Source organism: Acomys minous, assembly GCF_964271855.1.
Source record: "Acomys minous genome assembly, chromosome: 19".
In the NCBI taxonomy this organism is placed as follows: Eukaryota; Metazoa; Chordata; class Mammalia; order Rodentia; family Muridae; genus Acomys; species Acomys minous.
Genome location: NC_140499.1, coordinates 52,203,970 through 52,229,665, shown reverse-complemented (window position 1 = coordinate 52,229,665; position 25,696 = coordinate 52,203,970). Strand labels below are relative to the sequence as shown.

At 41.0% G+C, this 25,696-nt stretch overlaps 1 protein-coding gene across 5 annotated transcripts in view; it reads left to right on the top strand.

Moving 5' to 3' along the window:
- The window catches only part of RAPGEF2 (Rap guanine nucleotide exchange factor 2), a 226,131-nt gene that overhangs the window by 84,963 nt on the left and 115,472 nt on the right, over positions 1–25,696 (top strand). For 3 of the 5 annotated variants that reach the window (XM_084769670.1, XM_084769671.1, XM_084769669.1), the window contains exons 4-6: positions 821–904; positions 22,720–22,795; positions 24,434–24,601. In XM_084769670.1, the coding sequence (XP_084625796.1) occupies positions 821–904; positions 22,720–22,795; positions 24,434–24,601 (328 nt within the window). Of the gene's footprint in view, positions 1–820; positions 905–15,665; positions 16,233–16,647; positions 16,846–22,719; positions 22,796–24,433; positions 24,602–25,696 lie in introns of those variants that run through there. The other 2 variants (XM_084769673.1, XM_084769672.1) reach the window with 2 other exon arrangements.

The window sequence follows — 25,696 nt, the reverse complement described above, 5'->3', positions numbered from 1 at the left end:
TTTTTATCTTCTGTTATCAGAAAAAGTAGAAACTAGTTTGAACCTTGCAAATGGTAGTCTTTTTTACTTGGCACAGACTAGAAAGTCGTAATAGTGCAGTTGATTTCTGTTGAGGAAATGTGGTGGTTCATCTTGTCACCTTGACAGATACTTTTACTTTCAGCACTGCTCACCGCCCCCATGGTTAAATTGACGTGGGGTGGCTTGAGCTGGGCAGAGACATCTCTACAGTGAAGTCTTCACATAGCAGAGATACTTTCCACAAAAGACAGAAAGTTCTTAGGATTCTCCTCCCCCCCCCCCCCCCCCAGTAAGCAGAAGTAAGCATCTTACCTGGCTACTGCACGCATAATACTTGAAGACATTCAAGAGAATACTGTGTGATGGAGAAGGGTGAGACCAGGGCACACAGGGAAAGGCTTGCATGGCCTGAGTCCCACGCAAGTCTGTGTTTTTGTTTGGTTTTGCTTGGTTTCACTAAGGCAGTGAAAGTATTCCCTACTCAAAACTTAGACTGAGAAATAAAACCTGGAATGACAGGTACTGACAGATCTAAGGAAAAAATAAACACATTTAAATAAACCAGTGAGTATTGCTAGCTTAATGTTTTAGTGATAATGGTTTTAAGGGCACCTCTGATACTTTAGTAATGGCCTTTCAAGTGTGTTGCATGCTGTTGCCTTTTTGTGATTCTGTGTGCAGTAGCACTGGTTACTATACCATCTGATATATATCTATGTATCTATATATATATATATATATCTTGATTTTTATTGCCATGGATTATGACCTGATTTCTGTTGCCTTTTTTTTTTTCCAGTCCCGATGATATTGGCACCTGCTGGTACATACTCCTTTCTGGTTCTGTGTTCATTAAGGAGTCCATGTTTCTTCCAAGGAGCAGGTATGTTACAGACATACAGTGTAATGATCTTGAAGCTCTTTCTGCAGAATTGATTGATTTTGCCAAATTAGCCTATTGATCCACAGCAAAGCAGTACTTTGACCTTGTAACATGTATAAATTGTTTAAATGTTTGTTTTATGTCATAAATACTGTTCTAATTTCCTTAGCAAGGGATGAGTGAAAACATTCTGGTGACATGAAAAATGTGTTAAATGACTGTGTTAGCTGTGTTTTGGAACATTTTTGTTCTTAGCAAATAAATTTAGTTTCAGGTTGACTTTGGTAAAGAAGAGCTCACCTATGGGGAGCGGTGATACAAACATCTGAGAACAGAAGAGAACGTTTTTTTGAGACCACAAGGGACTAGAAACGAAGCCAGGAACTGTCTTTGACTTCATTGCCTCTAAGGACCATATGGCCTCTCAGTTTTGCATCTGTGTGGATTGGCTTTGTGCTTGCTCTCCCTGTGACTTTGGTGTGTGTGTGCTGACTGTTGATTTATGACCTTGTGTCGCTAAAACTTACACTGTTTGACTGTTTTCCTTGGATACTTTAGGATGCAATCTGATTTGCTCGGCTGGGGCAGTTAATTAGGGCTGGAAAGGCTCATCTTCTAAAACATGGCCACCCGTGTTAGGATTGGTTGCTGAGTTTCAGGAGAGATTTCTTTCTAATTATAAATTCACCACAAATAGCCTTTTATTTGGTTTTAACTGAGTATGTTACTAATATTTTGTATTGGTTAAAATATAATCTCATCTTTCTGTCACCTGACTTGTCTGCAAAATTACTCAGTTTTATTCTGGTTAAATAATTTTGAAAGGATTAGGATAATGTTAAGAATTTATTTAGAGGCTGGAGTGAGTGCTTGCTGCTCTTTCAAAGGACCCAAGTTTTTTTTCCCAGCACCCATGTTGAGTGTTTGCACAGCCACTTGTAACTCTTGCTCCAGAGGCTCCAATACTCTCTTCTGGCATCCATGGTCACCTGACCTCATGTGCACATATTTACACTGCCCTTCATGGCCAAAGCACAGACACACGCACAGACATGACAGCACCCTGGAAACCTTGGTGTGTTTATTATGTATAGCCCAGGAAGGAGGCATTAGCTCATGTTGGAAGGAGGTCTCTGTAAGGGAGAGGGCTCAGGTTGTAGTCGCCTGGGAGCTGCAAGCTGCAGTTGCTAGTTTTTGCACCCACTGGTCAATTGTTTGTAAACACTTTCACTTGGGTCAGAAGCTTTTGCCACTTCCCACGAGTCTTAGGCATTGGTTCTTGCCAATAAAACATTCCTTCAGGTCAACATCTGCTCCTTACACATTTACTCAAAGCTGCCTCTGCTCCCCACACTCACGCACAGACAGGTGCACGCATTCACATAAATAAAATAAATGAGTCTGAAAAATTTGAGTTGACAGCTGGGAACTTGTTTTTTTGTTTGTTTGTTTGTTTTCATTAAAAATGGCTTAGCAGTTAAGAGCACTGGCTGCTCTTCCTGGAGTCCTGAGTTCAATTTCCAGCAAGTATGTGGTAGCTCACAACCATCTATAATGAAATCTGATGCCCTCTTCTGTCTGATGCTCTCTTCTGTCATGCAGTCATACATGCAAATAGAGTACTTACAATATACAGCTAGATAAATCTTTTTTAAAAAAGCGAGACACAGTAGACCATAGAGAGAGGTGTTTTTACATTATAGACTAAGGCTGGCCTGGGTGAGATAACAGGAAGTGGGGGTGGGGTGGGCCTTGGAGGTCAAAGGGCACGTAAAAGAGTGAAGTTTGCATGCCTCTTTGCCTCCTTCTCAAGGTCAGACTGGCAAACTGTTCTTTTGAGAAAATGCTCTAGTGGGATCAGGAAGCCTGTTTGTTTGCTGTTCTTATGGTAGTGGTGGTGCAGCCATAGTGCTGGCTGTAATAGTAATATTTTGATAATAGAATGATTAGAACAGAGAGACTAACAAATAGCCAGAATTTTATACTGCACCCGATTTGCCAGGAATCCTTTAAAACACTTTGCTACATTAGGTCATTGGAAACCACTGTTTTCCTTCATGTGGTGTTGTAGAGGCCAGGGTATGGGGTTTACACCGCGCAGAAGTCATCCTAGAATGCTTGTGGGTTCTAGGAGTAATTCTAGGACTTCTATCCCCAGAGGAAGGACACACGGTTAGTAATCCTATTTTTCAAACACACGACATGCCATTTCATTCCTTGGAGTGCCCGTCTGACTTACATTTCTAAACTTGTATAGGAAAATCCAGGTTGAGCTCTAGGATATGTGTAAAAATCATGTGATTGTGGTGTAGAAAGAAAGTACAAATGAGCTATATACCTTCTCAAAGGAGAAGGAGTCAGTTCCTTGCGATCTCATCCAATATGATCATTCTTTAATGTCCTAATATTTTTCATTCTAATGTTTTCATTCTAAATGCCTCTGTGAGTATGCAGGAGTTGTGTGTTCATGGGTGGGACACTCTTTACATATAATTTTACAGCTTGTTTATATTGGTTAAAGGATGTGTGTATGTATGTTCCTGAATATTACTTCATAACGTTAAAACATCTTTAAAAAGGAATATCTCACAGTGTCTGTTCCACAACGTTCCACAGTTTAGTTCAGCAATTGTAAGTAGTAAATTTTTAATTTTTACCACGAGTCCTAGTTGTAATGGGAGTGATTTGGAATTCGGGCACATTTGAAGGATGCCAGTTAGAGGCCTCAACATTGTAATCATCTTGGTGCGATCTCTGCAGCCCAAATGGAACTTGTAGACGAAGCTCTGGAGCACTCAGGGAGTCTGTGCTGGTGGCATCCTACCAGCCACCATCAGTCCAGTGACAGCTTGTCCCAGCTCCTGGAAGGAACCCAGTGTTCAGAAAGGCTGCTGCTCGGCAAGAACGAGGACTCGCAGAGCAGACCTGTTTCGTGAGCGCATTGGACTCAGTATCCTAAAGGATGACACAAGTTACACTCTCCCTGGCTGCACGTCAGATGCTTGTGAGTCAGGATTTTAATGGGATGAAGAAGCAGTCTTTCAGACTGGGTGACAGGCCAGTGCTATATATAGGCTTCGTGTTGCACCTGGTGGCATTTGCTCTGCCCGAGTTGTTTGTTTCCTTGGGTGATGTTGCCTTAGGAATAGTTCTGAGGTGGTTCTGAGAGGAAGGAGTCGGTGGGCTGGGGCAGAGATTCATGGGTAGTTCTCACTCAAGAAAGTACTATGGTTTGGCGGGAAGGAGATAGCTGCTAAAGCAGCCCTGTTTCTGTGAGCCTGGTTTTCAGTCACTTCCTCTCACTTACACATCTTTTAAAGTCATATCCTCTATAACAGGACAACTGGTATACCGTCTCTTCCCTTCCTACTTATGCTGTGATCAAGGTAGAGGTCGTAAGCTTGAAGGAAGAAAAGAAGTCTGTTAAACCCATAAGCTGTTACCTCTAGCACTTGGGAAGTCCCAAAAGGATTGTAATGAAGGCATCAGAGCCTGCTAGTGACTGGGGCTTATCATCTACTTTACTAAATTATCCTGTTTAGGTGTTTTACGTCTGTCATAATGGGCCCCACATTGTCAGTGAAGCGCCACCAGGATTGTGGGCCTGTTCCGTGCTTTGGGGTTATTCCGTCTCATTTTAGACCATGTTTGATGGATTCTTAATCATGTTTCCTCCCCTCGCCCCCCACCCTGGCCTCCGTTTGCATAAAAACTTGCATTTGTGTGCTTCAGAGCGCTCTTATAACCAATCCTGGAGTGTATCAGGGAAGCCTGTCCTGTAGCTTAGCACATGTTTGGGAAGGTGAGGGAATTGTATATGAAGCACACAAGAAGGCTGCCTTGTGTCATGAACAGGAACAGGTAGGCACTACAGTAGAGACCAGCAAGGGAAACCTGGAAGGCAGATTCCTTCAAGTACACAGGTATTTTAATGCCTGTGGCATAATCAAGGGCAACTCTTCTTGGAGGCTGGTTTCGGCTTGATTGATAATTTAGACTGTTGGCAAGTGTTTAGAAAGAAAATCTAGACATATCAAAGCACATGCGTGACAGCACACAGGTGGGATTGAGGCATGGCCATCCAAACATTTCCGGCAGCTTTAGTGAAAGCAAAACAATGGAGTGACTCTGCGTGGAGCAGGAGAGCAGTGTGCTTGTGAAGAAACGACAGAAACGTTGGTAGTGGTGGCATTAACGAGAGGACTAGTTTACAAACCTTGGGACTTAATTGGAAAGCCAGGATGTCAATGGATTTCTCTCCCCGGCATCATGAGCAGGAGGCTAAAGGAGTGTGCGTGGCATTTATTTGTGCCGTGTTGACTGTGTCCTTTTGTAACCAGTGCTTTTCTTCATTGATAGCAAACACCCACAATCTTTAAAAATTAAAATCGTGGTATGGTCCTCTTACTAATCACACTTTAAATTAGAGCTGACGGCTATAATGAGGATAAGTAGAGAAAAAAGACATTTTAACTCATCAGTCCTGAGAGGCTGCCACACCATTCTCAATATGTTTCATATGGCAAATAATACACTGCTTGAGTTGAAAATCACAGGCACACTTCTGCGTGCCAGTGCTGTATGATAATCACTGGATTGCTCCAAGAACTTGATAGCTTTTTAGGAGTGAAAGAGGATAAAACAGTAGATGCATGATGCTGTACTTATGTGATAGAGACTGAAGACAAATTTAAACGTGCCACATTTTTGCATAAAAAGCCATAGGACTAGCTGCATTTTTTAAAAGTACAAGTTTGTTAAAAAAAAAATCATGTGATATTTAATTAAGGGTGTAATATAGCACTAAAAAAAGAACTTGCTAGCAAGTTACGTTGCAGACGCATGGCTTTATGAATATTAAGTGTGTGCACAAGGTGTATAGGTATAAAGAGATGTGGGGAATAGAGTTTGGAAAGTTGTGTGTGTGTTGCGGTAAGCTTTACCCCCCAGGTATTGGCACAAGCGCAGTAGTACAAATGTAAAGCATGGATGGATGAGGTTGGTTCTTAAGAAACGAGGAAAGCGGTAACAATCTGCAGACTATCTTAAAGCTGTCCTCACTGAGTTTCAGAAAGAAGCATATTACCCCCTATAAGCTTTTATAAAATACTTCATCCTTTCTCCCCCATCTTGAATGTCTCCCATGGCCTTTTACTCATCTCTTGACCTCCATGGTTATTCCAAACAAGACATATGTATCTGAAGATTCAAAGCTAATATACACAGGCCAGGTCGTGGTGGTTCATGTCTTTGGTCCCAGAACTTTGGAGGCAGAGGTAGGCAGATCTCTGAGTGGGAGGCCAGCCTGCGCTACAGAGCAAGTTTCAGGATAGCCAAGCCAAGGTTACACAGAGAACTCTGTCTCCCCTCCTTCCCCCCAAGGCTAATATCCACAAATGAGAGAGTACCTTTCCTCCCCACAAAGAGTATCATTGAAACAACATTCCAGGAGGTGTAGCTGTGCCTGCTCAGTGCCATCCCTCCAGCACTTGGGAGGCACAGGTGGGAAGACCCCTGTGAGCTCAGCTTAGTCTCCATGGTGAGTTCCAGGACAGCCAGAGCTACATAGAGAGAGCCTGTGTCAAGAAGCAGCAACAAGTCAAGTGACATATGGATGCGCTGCTTAGTGTTTCTTTCTCTAAGAGAGAAAATCATGAGCTCTTCCTTTGATTTGGTGTAGTGTGGTTGCACGTGCAAGTGTGTATGCACATGCATGTGGAAGCCAGAGGGTGATTGTCGGGTGTCTTTCTCCACCCCCTCACACCTTATGGGTTTTTTTTTTTGCGGCAGGGTCTCTGCTGTCTGGCTACTATGCTTCAGCCCTCTTGTCTGCTCTACCCCAGCACCGAAGTTACAGATTCTGCTACAGCTGTCCTCTTAGTGAATAATGCAATGCAAGTCCTCATGCTGACGAGGCAGGCGCTTTACCAACCGAGCCATCTCTCCAGCTCTAACACTTAAACCCTTATATGGCATGGACTTCCTCTGCTGGTGGCAGGATTAGCTAGGCTGTGTAGAGCTGCTGACTTCAGGCATTATGCCGCACAGTCCATTGTCACGTATTTTCCTGGGAAAAAGTGATTGTGGCTTGTAGTTCATCAGTAAATGACAGTAGTCACTTAGGTGTGGGGGCGGGGTGGGGAGAGGGTATCAGAGGAGTTTCTTTTTTTTTTTTTTCTTTTAATTTAAAAATACTTAGTTTGATCTACATATGTAAGGATATGTGTATAAGTGAATCTGCTATAGAATTAAAGTATATACATGTGTATATGAAAAGCCATTTCTTTGTGTGAGTTTGAGTGTCAGTCTGCCTCCTGGGTCAGAGCTGTTATCTTATGTCTAACCCAGTGGGAGGTTTTAAAAACTGACTGCCTTGCATTGCATTTTACAAAGCTTTAGGTTTCATAGGTGAAGTATCAGGTTTAGCAGATAGTTATCAAGAGTCAGCCCTGTATGTGTTGCTCTCCAAACAAACAAAACTCTGAAACCAACCAGCCAGACAAAATAATAATTAAAAAATAGCAAAGCCCTGATTACTCTATAGAACAGTGTTTCAGCAATTTCATATTTCCTAAGGAATTGTTTATCAAAGAAGTTACAAAAAAAAAATGTAACTTCTTAAGCGCAGCAATGGGGAGCCAGAGGCAGGCGGGTCGCTGTGAGCTCGAGGCCCACTTGGTCTACAAAGCGAGTCCAGGACAGCCAAGGCTACACAGGGAGACCCTGTCTCAAAAACCCCACAAAAACAAAAACAAAACAAAACAAAATGATACAAAAATGCCCTATTGACTTCTGGACCCAGACAGATACATTCTTACATCTCCACAAGAGATTACACAGCTTGGTGCTTAGCCTGACCTCTGTCCTACTCCTTTCTCCTGCTCGGTGCATTTCCTTTCTTAGGAGCACTGCTGAGTGAGTGCCTCCTCTGGAGGCTGCTTCAAGTGAGGGGCACACCTCCACAGAGGTCTGTTGTCAAGTCTTCAGAGCCAAAATTTAAAAAAAAAAAAGAAGGAGTCTCCAGAGAGAAAAGATAGTTTCAGTGCTGCAGGGAGATTCAGTAACATCGGAGTGGAGCTCGGGCTTTTGGGTGGGCTAAGGAATGGCAGGGGGCACACTTGGGGAGGTAGTACCAGTGGATTGGCCTTGATCCTTCAGGCTAGCATAGGAAGATGAGAACTGAACTGATGAAAGAGAAAATGTCATCATCAAAAGATGTCACTGGAGTGGCTGGAGAGATGGCTCAGAGGTTAAGGGTTTGATGCCCAACACCCCCATAGTGGCTCATGGATGTCTGTAACTCCAGTTCTGAGGGTGCTGACTCCGTTTTCTGGGCCCTGTGGGGACCAAGACTCCATTTTCTGGGCTCTGTGGGGACCAGGCATGCAAGTGATACACAGACAGACACGAAGGGAAAATATCCCCCTTCCCCGCACATAAAATAGATTAAAAAAGAAATGTCCCTGTGAAGAGGAGGAGCAGGAAAGGGGGCTAGGCAAGGAACCATAAAGCCAAGAGGGGCATGTTTCTCAGGATGAGGAGATTCTAGAGTGAGTGCGTATTTGTGTGTGTGTGTGTGTGTGTGTGTGTGTGTGTGTGTGTGTGTATGTGTGTATGTTTATATTTGGAGCTAGGCAGATGGCTCAACATGTGCATTCATTGTTGCAAATAATCCAGAAGAGAGGGCATGTGGAAGGGATTGATAAGAGGAGAGATGCCACTGAGCTGGCAAAATGTATGTATGTATGTATGTACGTATGTATGTATGTATGTATGTGTGTATGTGTGTGTTCACTCAAGCATGAATATGTGCTTTTGAAAGTGTCCTCCCCCTACTTTTATTTTTGTTAAAGTTTGTGGACTTCAATTTACAGATTTCTGGGTACAACTATTTGGAAGGTCTGAAAAGGGGTGGTGCCAAAAATATAGCAGTTATTCAAAATAAAGTTTGTTGAATCCTCTGGATTCAAAGTTGTGCTTTTAAATTGTTCTACCCCCTGCCTACAAATTAAAAATATTTGTAACAGTATCATGGTGACGTTCTCTTGGGAGCGGAGGAACACATTTCAGTGACCTATAGTTTTATTTAATGCCGGGGTTTCATGGAGAAGCAGCAGCGAGAGGGTGAGGTAGTCAGAGCATTGGTGAGAGAGCTCAGCCGCTGGTGGGGCTTCAGCCCCCTAGTCCACACTCAATCCTCATTAGATACACATAGTCATAATAAATCAATGTTTAAAACAGAAAAAGTGAAGTAGCAAACTGGAAGAGAAGGGTCCAGGGGAGCGCACAGGAAGTGTGTTTGCTGTGTGCTGAATGCCCCATCAGGCATCAGTTAGCTTACTGTGTTCAGTACAGTTAGTCTTGGGTGAGAAGCTTGCGGTAGAGACCCAGGGTGGTTTTACAGAGGTAGCATAAAGGAGGCACCAGGCTGTTGTCTTCCCTTGCTTTTGTTAGTCCATGGCCCCCAAAGATGCTGCAGAGCTTTGGTTTCATGCCTGTAACTCAAATCTCGAAGCTGGAAGAAAGGAAGAAATTCACCTTTCCCAAGGTGATGCCCCAGCAGGATGCGGTAAGCAGAGTACAGTCATGGCGCTTCAGGGCCCCAGGATCCAGGGATAGTGAGACATGGCCAGTGGGGGTAGGTGTACTTGTCTCCTGGGTACCTGTTAGGGTTTCACCATTCTTGTGTGTTGTCTGCACCGTCTTCTCTACTTAAGTAGATCAGTCTTGCACTCAGCCCTGTTCTTGCTTCTCATCAGCTTAGCACACTGTCGTACGTCTTGCGTCATCTGTGATTCCTATGTGTCCTGCCTAAAGTTGAGCAACTCCTGCTATTCCCATGGTAGGCACATAGGTTAAAGGTTTCAAGGAAATGCGGGGAGGGAGGTCCAAGTAAGGGGAAGAAAAAAATGAAAACAAAGGTGAGTCTGGTTTGAGAACACTTCATTGCAGATGTGGTATGTCTGGTTTACACTTAAAAATAAAATTCATTTTGACATTAAAGATATCAAGTGAAATATACATAGAGACACTAATGCATATATTTAAAAAAACCTTTTAGGGTATTAGTGTACCCTCTTGCTTTAGTATTAAGAAAAGTCCTGAAACGTTCAGAAAACCTTCACACTATTTGGACCGTTTTCTCCTCTAAGTTGTATTCTGAGGTGAGACCTGAGGCGCAGAGCAAAGCTCTTCTCTAGGGAGGGAGTTGCTGGATCAGGCTGGGAATTGGGTTGCTATAACTACAGCATACAGATGTGCTGTACATACAAATGCAGGCTTGTGTGGTACTTGGAATCCTGGCATTGGTAGTGTCAAGTAAGTGGCCTTAGAGAACAAGATTCTTAGGTGTGTGTGCATGTGGTTGATGCTGTACCAATTGTTATCACAGGCTTGAGGGTCAGAGAATTGCTCTTCTCCATCCTTGGTATAAATGTGTGGTGATTCATTTTGTCATGGTTGTGTTTCTCTTGCAGGAAACTATTACGGTGTTTATGAAGGTCTTAAGATCTGATACATATCAGTGAAACACTGTATCGATTTTTTTCTCTGCTAAGTGTTTGAATTGTGTGCCTTCCACAACTTGCAAAGGGATTCTCGGCTCTGCTTTGTGTCAGTTACTTTCCAAGGAGGGCTAGAGGAACGGTCAGGTAGCGTGTGACCTGTAGTGAGTTCAAGATATGCCTCAAAATCTGTCTATAGAAACTAATTTCATTTTTAAGGAAACAAGTACTTTCCATTGCACATCCTAATGGGAAATATATGAGTTAAGGATTTTACTAAATTTCATTAAGTTGGAATATCTTTGTTAAAATAAAAGCTTCCTGCTAGTCATAGTTCTGTGACAAGTTATTTCATTTTATTATGAATTGAAGTGTATGTAAGTGTGTATGTGTGTGTGTATTACACTCAACTGTTAAAGTAAATATACACCCCATTCAATCTTCTAACATTCTGTAAATTGTTTGAAAGCACTAGTTGGAATAAATAAAATTAAGCCATGACTTAGATATATAAGTGCTTTTTATATACAAATTTAATTTTCATATGGATTTTAATGTGATTAATTACCAATTAGAACTGTACACAACTAGTACTATTTCCTTAGCTGTTTCTTAATTTTGCCAACACATTTGTGAGTTTATAGGATATATCTTTTCTATATAAATTAAATTTCTACTTTAAATGTAAAATAGCAGGAATGCTTTTTTTGTGTGTTCATAAAACCTTTTAAATATTATGCTTTTGTTTTAGTAAGGGGTCTCTAGAGGAACAGAACTGATTTTATATATATATATATATATATATATATATATATATATATATATATATAGGAATTATCAGAATACCTTACAGGCTGTGGTCCAGCTAGGCCAACAGTGGCTGTTTACCTCCTGAAAGTCCAAGAGCCCAGGAGTTGTTTAGTCTCTGAGGCTGGATGTCTCCGCCGGTCTTCAGTACATGCTGGAGTCCTGAAGAAGTAGGCTGTAATGCCACGGAAGGAGTGGACTCACCAGCCAGAGTGAAGAAGGCAAGCAGGCAAAGAGAGAGCTTCCTTCCGGTTTTACATAGCTTTTGTATAGGCTGCCACCAGAAGGTGTGGCCCAGGTTAAAGCTGGACCTTCCCATCTCAAAAACTCTGAATTAAAAGCGAGTCTTCCCACTTCAAATGGTTTAATTAAGGGGGAAAAATTCCTGCAACAGGTGTACCAAGGCACTTGGGTTTTAATTAATTTCAGATGTAGTCAACTTAACAACCAAGAATAGTCATCACAGTTTTTATCTTAAGTTTTTGAGTCAAATATTTTAGAATAAATTTTCTCTTTTATTTATGTTTTTATAGCTATAACCTATTTAGTTTATTCAAGTATAGTTTCATTAAGATAACATTTGTTTACTTATGTATTTTTTGTGTATTTTGAGATAAGGTTTCACTATATAACCCTAGATGACCTGGAACTTGGCTGTGTAGACTAGGCTGGTCTTGCATTCACAGAGTTCCTCCTGCCTCTGCTTCTGCCTCTGGAATGCGGAAATTAAAGGTATATGCTGCTCAGTGGTGGTCCAGTGCACACCTGTAATCCCAGCACTCTGGAAGGCAGAGGTGGGGGTGGGGTGGGTGGGTGTCTCTGTGAGTTAGAGGCCAACATGGTCTACAGAATGAGTTCCAGGACAGCCAAGGCTGCATAGAGAAACCCTGTCTCATTAAAAAAAAAAAAAAAAAAGAAAGAAAAAAAAAGAAAAGGCATATGCCACTGCACTTAGCCCAGCATTGGTACCCCCAGCATTGGTACTTTTAAAAACATATTAGCTAATTTAAAAATTAGAGCAATGCTCAAATTCTGTAAAATACTCTCTTTTATCTTACTGTACTCTTTATGGCTAGTATAGATGAACTTATGATAAAGATAAAAAGCATTAAACCTCATTTAGTTTACAAATAGAAAAACATCAGATTAAGATTATTCCACTTCATTACTCTAAGTTAGCTATATATCTCAGAGTTGAATGTGAGAAGATACATATGAAAGTGTTTTCAGCCGGGCGTGGTGGCGCACACCTTTAATCCCAGCACTCGGGAGGCAGAGGCAGGCGGATCGTTGTGAGTTCGAGGCCAGCCTGGTCTACAAAGCGAGTCCAGGACAGCCAAGACTACACAGAGAAACCCTGTCTCAAAAAACCAAAAAAAAAAAAAAAAAAAAAAGAAAGAAAGTGTTTTCTTGTCATGGTGGTAGATAAACATCTAAAGAAAAGGTTCACTAATTCAGTGTAATTCAGAATCTCATTTCAGTTTTTTATACTCTTACCTGATTGTGAATTTAATTTATCTAATTTTTGGAGTCTCAGCCTTAAGAGTTACTGTGAAAAAGGCATTTCAGGCTCCATAGCCAGTCCTTAGCTCATGGAAGTTAATATGTATCCTTGTGGCTAAAGCAGAGTTTCCATTGATTACCTGTGTCAATATGAGGTAACCATAGTCTTGAAACATTGTAGACAAGAGCTCCTGGCTTACCACTCAGAACCAGTAAGTATGACTTTTAACTTTTGAAGAGTGCCTGAGGTCCATGAAGTCACTGGAATGAGAGGGCATCTGGGAGGCTGGGTATAGCTGACACCATAGCTCACTGACAGCAGGCTGTAGTGTAGTGATGGCCCCAACTGACATTTCTTTCAGGAGAGAGGTTGATGGGCCATATGGCAGAGTAACTTGCTGGATGCCAGGTAGTATCTGTAGATAGTGATTCAGAGTTACCGACAGGAAAGGAGTTAGAGATGGCTCTGACACATTTAACTTGGTTGTCTATAAAGGAATGGTATCTTTGACAGCTCTAGCCAAACATTGAGAAAGTAAAGTGGGTGAAATGAACATAGTTTATTTTAGGTAAATTGAGTCACAGGCATTGATAAACATGAGAATTGAGGGCTTGAATAGGGGAACTTGGTAACTGGTTCACCTTGAGATAGGTAGAGGGGAGGGTTAGGTAAACAGAGACAACAGACAGAGAGAGTGAGATCAGTATAGTTAGATCTGAGGGCAACAATACAGACTTTGACAGCTTAAATAATGCCTTCCTGGTGATCATAATGCATAAGTGCAGAATTACCTCTCTGCCTATATTAGCAGGCTATTGCCTGTGCCAACACAAAGGCCAAATTTCCTAGTGTTCATTGCATTTTGTAAATGAGATAGTATGGATCTCCACAAAGTATTACCTTATAAAGAATAGTTTGGGTTGCTTCTGCTTTTGTCTTCTGTGAATGTTCATGAATATGTGTCTGTGCAGACAGTATGTCTTTTATTACTTCTTGTGCTAGGTGACGTTTATTGGACTATATTGTAAGCCACCACACTGTTTTCCACAGTGACTGTAGTTGTTTCATCCATAATGGTCATTGAGATGTCTGATTGCTTCATGTTATATCCAGCACTGTACTGTTAGACTTATTATTATTATTATTATTATTATTATTATTATTATTATTATTATTAGTATTATTTTTAATGTCAACCATCCTAAAAGCTGTGTGGTTTTTGTTGTTGTTGTTGTTTGTCATGGTTTTGTTTTGGCTGGGCTTGTATGAGGGTTCTTGACGTACCAGGCCAGAGATCCACTAGTGAGCGCTGATAACACCAGCCTGAGACTTGTTATTTTTTCCATATGCTATTGGCTACTCCTGTTTCTTCTTTGGTAAAATTAGTTCAGGTATTCTGTTTAATAATAGTAATAAAAAAGATTAAATTACATATGTTAACTGTAAACATTTTGTGTATTTTGGATACAATTGTTTTGTTAAATATATTTTAGAAAAAAGTGTTCCTAATAATTGGCCTGCATTCTTCTTAACTAAAAGTCAAGCCTTTAAATTAAAAAAGAAATACAGTATTTACTGTGTGCGTGTGTGTGTGTGTGTGTGTGTGCGCGCGCGCGCGCACACGCATACACATAGAGGCACATAGAAATTAAAGGACAGACAGCCTGTGTCAGTCAGTTCTCCTCTTTGTGGGACCCAGGGATTGAATTTAGATTCTCAGCCTTGGTAAACACCTTTACTTTTGGTCACATTGCTGGCCCTAAGCTGGAGGCTTTTAATTTTAATTGAAATCTAGTTTGTCAAAAACTCATTTGCATTTTGTGCTTTGGATGGTATCTTAAGCTGGTGTCACAAAAGTTTTCTTAGGCTTTTTTCCTAGACATTTAATATTATCAAATTTCCCATTGTTGTATGAGATCCATTTTAATTTAATTTTTTTCTGAGTTTGAAGCTTACTTTTGCATGAGGAATGTGATAGTTTTGGGAAACTTCATTAAGGAACACTTACAATCCTTCCAGGCGTATGTGTAAGTGGATGTGTATGAGGTATGCATGCGGAGGCCAGAGGAAGACTCTGTGAAGTTGATTTTCCCCTTCTTGTGCCTGGGTGTGGCTTCTGAGCATAGAATGCAGGCCATCAGGCTTGTGTGGCTCTTGTCTGAGCCATTTTGCCTGCCCCAAAAGAATATTTCTTAATTTATTGAATTGCTTTCACATCTTTAAAAAAAAAACCCACTGAATTAATTGTAAAACATTTACATAAAATATTTAACTAAAAAAGAAAACAAAAAACAAAAACAAAAAAACCCCCCAAAAACTGTTTAATCAGATCTGGAGTCCCTCTGCGTGTTTGTCTGCATTTGTGTACCGTAATGGTCCATTGTTATAAACGCCAATTTTGTTCTTTGTCAGAATCATTTTTGTAGCTCTGTCTTCCCATATAGATATAAGATCAGCTTATTAGTATTGAGAATGCTGGTTAGGGTCTGACTGCATTGCTTGCACTGAAGGCAAACAGCAGCTTTCTAGACCATGAACATAGTGCCTGTTTTTATTTCAGGCTTCAGAAACTTTTCTTTCAGGTATAGGTCTTGCATATCTCATGAGTTTTAGTCCCAAACTTTTAAGTAGTAAGTCACTGTATTTCACTTCAGTCTATAAGAGAAACTCTGAAACAGATTAAACAATGTCAGCAATGTTGCATTTCGGTAGAAACGGAAGGAACAGTCAATTTACTCATACCACTCGTGGGATTCATGAGAAAAGCCCTCATTTCCCTCAGCTGAGTTAAACAAATTGGCATTTTATTACATATTGTAGTAAATTATGTGTATGCACAAGGGTTCTTTTCCTTGTTTCAAACAGGTTTTGTTTAGGTCCTGTCTTCCAGAGACACAGCTAGCTTCTTACCTCTTGAAATGTGCCGTATTTGATGATGGCTGTGATTGCATGCTGTTCATGCAGAGTGCATTTCAAGACTGAGTTGTTCAGTTTTTATTCCTGAGCTGTTGTTAGGTTCTTACTGTTTTATGGTCACTCTGAGCCACTCATCAACTCGTCTGCTCCCTTTAACTAATGAATTACATAGTTTTAATTTTTTTTTTTTTTTTGCTTCTGTGAATTTTTTAAAAATTAGATTATTTGTATATTGCCATTGGAGCTGAGCTGTCTTCTCTGTTTTGACTTGATGTGCCCGGCTTTGCACAGTGAAATGGTGAACAGGAAAGAGCCCTTTTGGCTATGGCACGTGTCTTCGTGCTGAAGGGAGAGTCTGCTATGGCTTTTAAAGAACCAGTCGGCTGACGGTCCGTGCCAAAGCACAGCGATCAGCAGAGACCTGTGTGTGCCACAGTGGAGACTGACAGCAGCAGATCCATTTAGCTGAGCTGTCTGTAGCAGACCAGTCACGAGGACGTAGACACTTAGCAAAGTATGGCCCTCATCACCGCTGTCCCAGGCTGCTTTGTGTTGTGGCAAGAAAGAAATCTGCTCTGTGCAGCCCAGTACAGCTGAGGTAAGAGCAACCCTTATCTCTGGAAGAGGGGGAGCAAGAGCCAAACAGCTTCCCCCAGCGTAGCCCACCTGTGAGGATGTAAATGTTTGTCAGTCTTTACCACGCTAATCCCTCAGGCTGGTATACAATTCAGCTTCTTTTTCCGTAGAGAGCAACCAGTTCTTAGCACCGTTTAGTACTTGTTAATAACAAGAACCGCAGCTGCAAGCTCCTGTGAGCATTTGACCTTGAAGACTCACAGGAGAACAGACATTGCCGGTTTCCTTACTTGCCCTTGACTTACAAGAGTAGATAATGAACTAATAGAAATTGATAAAGAGTGTCTGTCAGGCAGCTGCTGAGGTCATGAGACTGGTATGCGGAAAGAGTGCCCATACAACATGCGTCATACATAATGCGGGCCCAGAGAGGTGGGTGGGTCATGGAAGCAGGAAGCGAGCCTCAGAAGGAATGTTGGCTCTGCTAGAGCCACAAGCCAGGATCGCATAGGCTCACCAGCAGCTAACAGGGAGATGGGACCGCTTGCTGCTGCAGAGACTGCTCCCGTAGAAGTAGACGGTGGTGGCAGCACTGTAGCTGTACCGGGGCCTCAAAGACATTGAAGAAAGTGCAGGTTGGATTTTTAGAAATTAAAATGCTTATACTACAAATACCAGGTGCTTAGTACTTCCGGTAGAAGAGACTACTGAGGGACTGAACAAGGGTGCCACAGTACCGGGAGCACAGTGAAGAGCTCTTGTTATTTTTGTATGTGCTGAGATTGTAAGTAAAGGTTAAATGCTGGCCTTCCCTGTGCAGAGGAACAGAGCTCTGCCATTGAGTGCTTGCTGGTGGTGGAGGGTTTCTAAACTGGCTGTGGTGGTTCCCAGAGATGCTTGAAATGTGTGTTTCCAAATACTTAGGGAAGTGTAGCCAGTTAGTGCAGTCTCTTGACACAGTTTGTAATTCTCTCTCTCTCTCTCTTTCTCTCTCTCTCTCTCTCTCTCTCTCTCTCTCTCTCACACACACACACACACACACGTGTTTGTATATGGCTTGATGTGTGGTTTCACTTTTAAGTGCCTGCTAATTTTTGAATGAAGCCAAACCAGAAAAGATTGAGTGTATTTTTATGGCAAGGTCTTCATTGTACTTTGCGGAGTTTTCTCCTGACTTTGAGGATGAATTGAACGGCTTCAGCAGTTGCTCAGGGGCTTTCAGCTCGTTACCATGCTTTGTACAGACAGTGGGACGAAACTCTTTCTTTGAAGTCATCAGTACATAGGTTGATTTTGGTTTAGGAACATCAGCTGGTTATTTGTATTTTAGTCAGTCATTAAGCTTTCTAAGGAGAATAAAATTCAGTAACTGTCACTTTCTAGAAATGAGATTAAAAAGGGGCTGTCTTGCAGTTTGACTTTTTAAATCATTTGGTGAATTTGGATTGCCTGTTGGTCTCTCAGTTGTACTGCTGTGCTGTGCTGTTCTGGTCATATACCCTGACATGAATAAGCTTACATTCCGATGCAGAGAACTTACATTCCGCCAAGCAGTTGTGACGCACACAAGAATGTGGAGGCCCATACTCAGGGCAAGGTTAGGGACACTGACAGAGAAGGCTTCTGTGCCCAGCTGCCGCCTTTTCCAGGACACTCACCCTAATAAAATGTGTTCTTGACTTGAGTTGGGAGAAAATGTGCTGACAAACCTAGGGTCACTGGCCTTACAGCTTCAATTGGATGACACCGGTGGGAGTTTATACAAACTAGGTAAGGCTGACTTTCTCAACCGCGTGCTTCCGGGTATCAACTTGAGGGGCTCTGTCTAGCTGGCTATTGCATACAATTTCTAACAGGCAATTTCGGTTGCATATTGTGGATGTGATAATGCCATGCTGTTGGCACCTGTAAAAACAGTTCCCTTCGTTTATTTTGATTTGTAGAACCGAGTTAATTTGTAATTCTTAAATTGTTCTGTGCAAAAAAAAAAAAAATGTCAAGTGTGGACTGCTGTACCGTGTCTGCTGTGCTGCAGGTGGCCTGTAGAGTGCTGGCTGGCGATAGGGCTTACATATTTTTATTTTCGTAAGGCAGAGGGATAGAGAACCAACAGTTTGACCTGTGTTCAACATGGACCTGTGTAACTTTCAGCTGTTATTTTGTGGCTGTTTAATGTTAAAGGTTATAAGAGTGTCCTGGGATTGCATTGACACTGAAGGTGTTGAAAACATTGACACTGAAGGTGTTGAAAACAAAGTTGCACAGTGTATTTCTACAGAACAGCTTAGGAGGACTTGAAACAGGTTACAGTGATGTCACGAGCATTCTTTAAAAACACACATGTCACAATTTCCCTACCCTGACATTCCTCTTCAACTTCATAGCTGCTTGTCAAAAGCCAGTGTCTAGGATGGAAAAGGGCCAACAGATTTTTGAATGTTAAAGCCAGGAGTTATCAACAACTTGGTGAGAGTGCGTGCGCGCGCGCGCGCGCGCACACACACACACACACACACACACACACACACACACACTGATTTTTGTTTTACACCCAGGTACACACAAAAACTCAAACTACTACAAGACTTGGATGACTTTTAAAGTGTTTTATTATTATTATTATTTTTTTTTTTTTTTTTGGTTTTTTGAGACAGGGTTTCTCTGTGTAGCCTTGGCTGTCCTGGACTCACTTTGTAGACCAGGCTGGCCTCGAACTCACAGCGATCCGCCTGCCTCTGCCTCCCGAGTGCTGGGATTAAAGGCGTGCACCACCACACCCAGCTTTAAAGTGTTTTAATTCAAATGTAAACAAAACAACCCTGTATCTTTTAAAACTTCAAAGCAGCCTCAGGCATCCTACCTGAGGGATGCCGTTCTGGCAGTAACCACATCAGGACCCTTGGTGTGTATGGATTTGACATTCACATCTTTGGGTATTTTCATCTGACCTAAGGCTCTGACTGCACTATGTGATTTTGCTGAGTTAGAATTGCTCTGTGAATTACAAATGCTGAGTGGTCTTTTCCCACTCAGCTAGCTGGTAAGTAGGCCTGGCCAGTGAGATCTGCCCCTCTTTGAAGGCCAGTTAGGCCTGTCATTGGCTTATAGCTGTTTGAGTACTCATCTTCCATTGACTATAAACTGCCTACAAAATAGTGGCTGTATTTTGTGATTTTTTTTTTGGTAAATTCTTATGTTAATTAAAGGGCTTACATTGGTAATACTGGTTCGTGTTACATGTCCAGTGAACACATTAAGAGGAGTGGGTAGCACTAAAGTGTACATGTAAGAAATAATGTGGGCGCGTCTTAGTGTTGGCCATGGACAAAAGGAAAAATGTGATTATGTTGAGTTAAAGAAAACATAGTATAATTGATTGATCAGAATACTCAAGGAGTATTTGCTATAACTGTCCTTTTCCCATTTCTTCCCACTGCTTACTTTCACAGCTGCTGTCACTTCAGCATTGTGACCAATGGAAAGAGGTTGCTTCAGCACTTCTTAGTAGTATGGTCCAGTCTCAAATAACTGAATTATTTGGTGGGTACTGGGGGGGCCTCTCTAATCATAGCCAGGATTTGAAGTGGTAGGCAAGCACTTTGCCATGTCCAGCCCTCAGCTGTTTGCTTTGAGCTCCTGCTTTTCCTTACTCAAGTTTTATGAGTTTTTGTAAAGAAACCTCAAGCCATGAAAACAAACAGAAGCAAATTGTGGGGCTTGTTTCTCTCTTTCCCCTCAGTGCTCAGTGACCCCTCACTTGCTTTCTCTATGAAACTGCCTACTCTAGGTAGTTCCTCTAAGTGGAGTTTCTGTGACTGGCTTGTTGCCCCGTGTGCGATATTTCCAAGGTTCATTCATTTTGTATCATGTGTCAATTCCTTAGTCCTTTTTATGTCTGCACAGTCTTCCGTAGTGAGCCGCATATGGTGTCATGAACTTGTACTCCTAGCCCTTGAGAGGCTGAAGGTAGGAGTGTCATTAGTCTGAAGCTAGCCTGGGCTGTGGAGTCAGCCTATTACCACCAATACCACCAACACCGTGAACTCGACTTCGTGTGTGCGTAATACTGTTTGGTTGGATAGTAAAGTTGTGTCCGCGTGTGTATGAGTTCTAGAAACTCAGCCCAGTTGGTAAGAGGATTTTCAGTGTAGAGCAGGACGTATAGGATGTGCCGAGTTGGTAGAAGAACTGTGCATATTAGAAATAATATGTAGTTTGCTAATGTCAAAGATTGGGATTCACCACTACTTGTTGAAGTTTGTGAACAACTCTGTGGCAGCATGTTTTGATTTCTTTTATCAAGTGTTGTAGGAGCATTGTATGTATTACAAATAGTTATGATTTCTTTACTGCGCTGCGTTTTCAAAAGAAGCAATCATGCTTCTAGAATCGTCTGGGTCTAAAGTGGAATAAAATGACAACTGAGGGTCTCATAGCTGGGCTTTGGCTTGTTTGTTTATTCTGAGGTGTTGGCAATCAAATGGGGGGAGGGGTGGTGCCCTCCCTAGTTACACACGCCACACTGAGCTGCAGGGCAGCCCTTCCGGTCTCTTTTAGATTTTGATGTCATGTTACTTAGTAACAAACGTTAAATATGCAATATACATTTTTATCTAGTCATGTGATAGGATTAAATGATAATATTGGTAAGTGTTGTGTATTTTACTCACGTATATCAATTATTTTTCAAGTTGACCACCATGATGCCCTGAGGCTGATGAGCCTGTGGAATCACTTTATTCTTTGAGCCTGTGTGTCTCAGGCAGTCCCAGAACTCTTAAGTTACAGCTAGTCTTATTAGCCAGCTTGCTCCAGGATTCCTGTGACCCTACTTTCACCATTGCACCCAGGCCGCATTTGCAGTGAATTCTGGGATTTGAACTTCAGCCTTGCTTGCACGACAAGTGACTTAACCACTAAGTCATTTCTTCAACTTAATGGCAAAATTTCCTACTGTATAAGACATGCCACAGTATGCATGCTTGACTAGTTCTGAATGTATGTTTGTTTTTAAAAGTATTTTTCAATGGTGTTACCCATAATTATGATTTTGATCTTCATAAAACAAGTTTTAGCCCAAAAGAACATATTAAAGAACCTACTTCAACTGGTGATCTCATGTAAATGAATAAAACTGATGGCTGAAGTGGTCAGAGTGACTAGACATCGTATAGGAAGCATCCCTGTTTTCTTCCTCTTGATTTTCATAGCTTGGTCCCTAGTATGTGTCATAATATAAGATCCTTATAAAAGGAACAGGAATTTCCAAATAAGTATCCCAGAATGCCTAATTTGCCTGGGGTAGAGAGAACTGCTCAATTAAAATTAGTTATAAAAGATGTTTAAAGTGTGGTGTCTGCACTGTGGACTTTCATGGAATCATAAAAAAGAACAGATGTTTAATATTCATATGAAAATGGAGAATATCATGTAAAGTGAAATAAGTAAACCCCAGAAAGACAAATGTCACAAAGTTTCTCTCAGGTGCAGAATCTCTATTAAAAGCACAAAACACAAGAAAGTGGATGGGAGACAAGAGGAAGCAGATCAGAGGGAATGGGGAAGGGACCAAGGGTAACAGGAGGATGAACAGATAAAAGTACATATATGTGTATGTAGATATTACAGTGAAAACTTTTTTCATAGTTACTATGTGTACTAAGCAAACTAAAAAAATATTACTAAAATGCAGACATGTAACACAGTGAAATATATGTATTCATCACTGAAGCTTTAAAAATGCTTTCTTTTTAGAGGGAAAGGAGAGATTTTGGAATCGTAAGTGCGTAGACAGGTAGTTATGGATGGCGAAGGCAGGTCTGAATAATCTTGGGGCACCAGGGTTCTAGTTTCTAAAGTGAATGTCAGGAAAAACAAAGCAAAACAAAACAAACAAACAAAAAACCAAACCAAACAAGAAAACGGTCTTCTCCAGGATTAAGGTGAGAGCTCACAGAGATGGGGCAGAGGCACATATGTGTTCTGAGTTCCCTAGGGCAGAGCTTTCAGGGAGGGAATTATTGCACACATCTGCACATATCATCTTGTACTCACGGAAAGAGCAATCCCATGTTGATAGCTTTTTCATAAGACAGTTAAGAATAAATTGATCAGGAGAATTAAAAAAATAAATACACCCCATGTAAAAGTAGTGTTCAGTCTGAGCCTATGACATACACTTTATAAACATTTTTGTAGTTTACAGTGGGGCCATTTCTGTCTGTATTGCAATATTCTAAAACTTGACCTCATTAAGAATGATTTCAAACAGTCCATCACCAAGCATGTTCATATTAATTCTTCTTTACTTACATTATTAATTGGAAAATAACTTTCTAGGAAAATATGATTGAAACAGGAATTAAAATTGTTATTTCTTTGTATAATAATGACTAAAGATGTTTTTAATGTGTAGCTTTTGTATTTAAATTTTTCTCTTAGAGGTTATCTTGAATTCCTAATTCATGTTTCCTGATCGCTACGTCTGTTGTTTTTTTACCCCTTTCTAGTTTTGGCAAGCGTTCTGCAGGAAGCTTTAGGCGTGGCTGTGAATGCATTGTGTTAGAGCCTTCTGAAATGATTGTGGTAAGAATATCTCTTTGAGAAATTTTTATTTTCCTGAATTATTTTCATGAAAAAAAGCTCTTTCACAAACTACTTATTCATAATAAAGTATTGTATTTTAATAACAGGTTTACTTAATAATTATACCTTTTAGTTCATAATTGTAATATTGTAATTATTTACAAAACTCAAATGTTGAAGACAGTTGAAAGGGGACAGTGTTTGTGTTTGAACTTTATAACTCAATTAGTGGTTATGTCTTTTAAGTGAAATTTGGGGGACCCTGGAATTATCTCTGAGTCGCCTTTGCGTTGAACAAATTCCTTTAAGTGAATCACATTGGCGTGTATTCAAGCAACGGGTAACATAAGGCAGCCCTGGTTCCCTTTAATTGAAAGGACATCAGAGTCCTACCATGGGGGTTTAAAGCCCTGACACCTGCTTAGCACCCTGTCTCACAATAGTGTGATTTAAGATGTGATTTAAGGCATTGTGTGGAATAGGGAAAAATGATAGTAGCATAATTACTTTCAGTAACATGTTAAAGAAAAGCTGTCTGTGCACTTCTTTCTTCCTGCATAAGAATGATCTAGGAGAGGATATTAGGCAACCCCTTAAAGGTAACAAAAGCAAAGATGAGGTGGCTCAGGTGCCCAGCCCCAAGTAGCCTCCTTTAAGATGTCTTTGTGTCCCCATCTTTCTTCCCATTCAGGAAGGAAGTCTTGTAAAATAAACTATGGCCCACTAGTGGTAATGGCGGAACTTACTTGATCACATTTGGTAGGCAACTGCCAGGTCGAGTTTTTCAGAGACAATTTCAGATTGCACTGCTGTGCTGGAGAGGAACTTTGTCAGCAATAAGAACTTCCTCTCTAGCCCTACTTGGGGCCAAATCTTACAAAGTCAGAAAATGGATAGGATTATGGAAATTGTGGACAGATAATAGAACTTTCCAACATTTAAATTTGAGATTTTTTTTTTAAATGAAGTTGCTGGGGTGTCATACTTTGACAGTATTGTAGGAACTGTGAGTATGGTCTGAGCATGCTCAGAATGTGAGCAATCCTCAGGATATAACTGATGGATGGACTCACTTCACTTGTTCCCTGTTAGCACATTCAGTAGAGGTTTTAGATGTTTAAAAGGAGGAAGACTACATAAGCAAAAAGAAACTGAAGCCATCCTCTGTAAGCTGGAAGAGGAACCTTGGTTTCCGGGAGCCATTCTGCTGGCTCTGCTGGCTGAATCATGCAGGATTCCGGGGGATTTTTACAGATTTTCTCAAGTGTGTGTGTGTGTGTGTGTGTGTGTGTACGCGCACACACACATACTAAAGTTATGACAAGCAGACATTCATAAAGTGTGGTAAGATACCCATGACTTCTTTGACTCATAAGTCAGCACAAAGTCCACTTAAAAGTCCCTACCCCAAAACTACAGGGACTTCAGGAGTAACCCAGATTGTCCTAAGTGGAACTGAGAATGCCTCTTCGAAGAAGAGCCAGTTCACTTCAGAGAGGTGCAGACTCATTTAAAGTTTGTCTAGAGACGTCTGCAAAATGAGTGAATGTAGACTGTTTGTAAGTTTATTTTTGCATCTAGTGTTAACGTGGAATGTTCTGGTTGGAGAAATGAAATATCATGGGGATTTTATTTCAGGTGGACTATATGGATGAAAATGAGGAATATTTCCAGCGTCAAGCCTCCCACAGACAATCTCGAAGAAGATTTAGAAAAATCAACCAGAAAGGTGAAAGGCAAACAATTATTGACACAGTGGACCCTTACCCTGTGGGCAAGCCGCCTTTACCTAGAGGCTACCATACGGTAAGTCATAAGTGCCGAATTGGTGCCTCTCATAGCTTTTTTTTTTTTTTTTTGTGGTAGGGCTATGTAAAAGATGGTTAAATTTAAATGGTTTTGCATTATTTATTCACCCATTTATTTATTTTGAGTCTGGTCTCCCTGTGTAGCCTTGGCTGGCCTGGAACTCACAGAACTCCACCTGCTCTTGTTTTATTTTTGTTTTTGTTGTTTGTTTTTTCTTTTTTGTTTTTTTTTCTTCTGGTGGACGCATACTTCACCTCATCTGAATAGATTTCAGGAAGTATGAAAACAAAATGAAGAGACATAGCTTAGTTCTTTTATTTCTTTTAACTACTGTCTGAGCTAAGCTTTGAGATGGAGCACGTAACATTTGAATTGGTATTTTGTACATTTTTCTTCCCTAAATTCAGGAGTTTAACTTCCAGCTGTGCCCCCCCTCTCCTGATTGGTATCTTATCTGGTTTTTGTTTAAAAAGTAGATATGTGTAAAGCTGTCATATTACTTTTGTGGGCTTTTACTCTTTTGTGAGAACTGAGATGAGGAACACTTGAAATGACTTAGGAAAAAAAAAGAAACCCTCAGTATTAAGATGCTCTGAGATGCTTCTGCTAAACAGGTTCAGTTGTGAGCTTAAATGCTGGGACCCACTTGATTGGCACTTAGTTCCGAAATATTTGATAAGTAAACTTTTACATTTGAAGAAATGAAGGCATGCATAGTGGGTGCTTTGTGAAAACTTCTGCAAAGCCAGGTTAGAGTCTCATTTTTCTTTTGTCTTCAAATGATGGGCCCCTGGATTCTTACGCTACTGTCACAACATAGAAGTCGGTTTGTGTGCACGTGACATACAGAATGTGGCCTTTGGATGAAATTAGCTTATGACTAGATACATAGAAATGGTTAACTCAGGAACAGTTTTACACTGCCGAGGTTTTCTTTCGGCAGGTAAGCACACGTGGAAAATGTCTTTAGACCACACCATTTACTCAGCTGTTAGTACCTTTAGGGTGAGCATCCTTTGTGCCCTGTTTACACTCCTGTTTCTTAGAGAGCTCTTTGTATTGAGATCTCTATCAGGATTTTGACCACCTGCA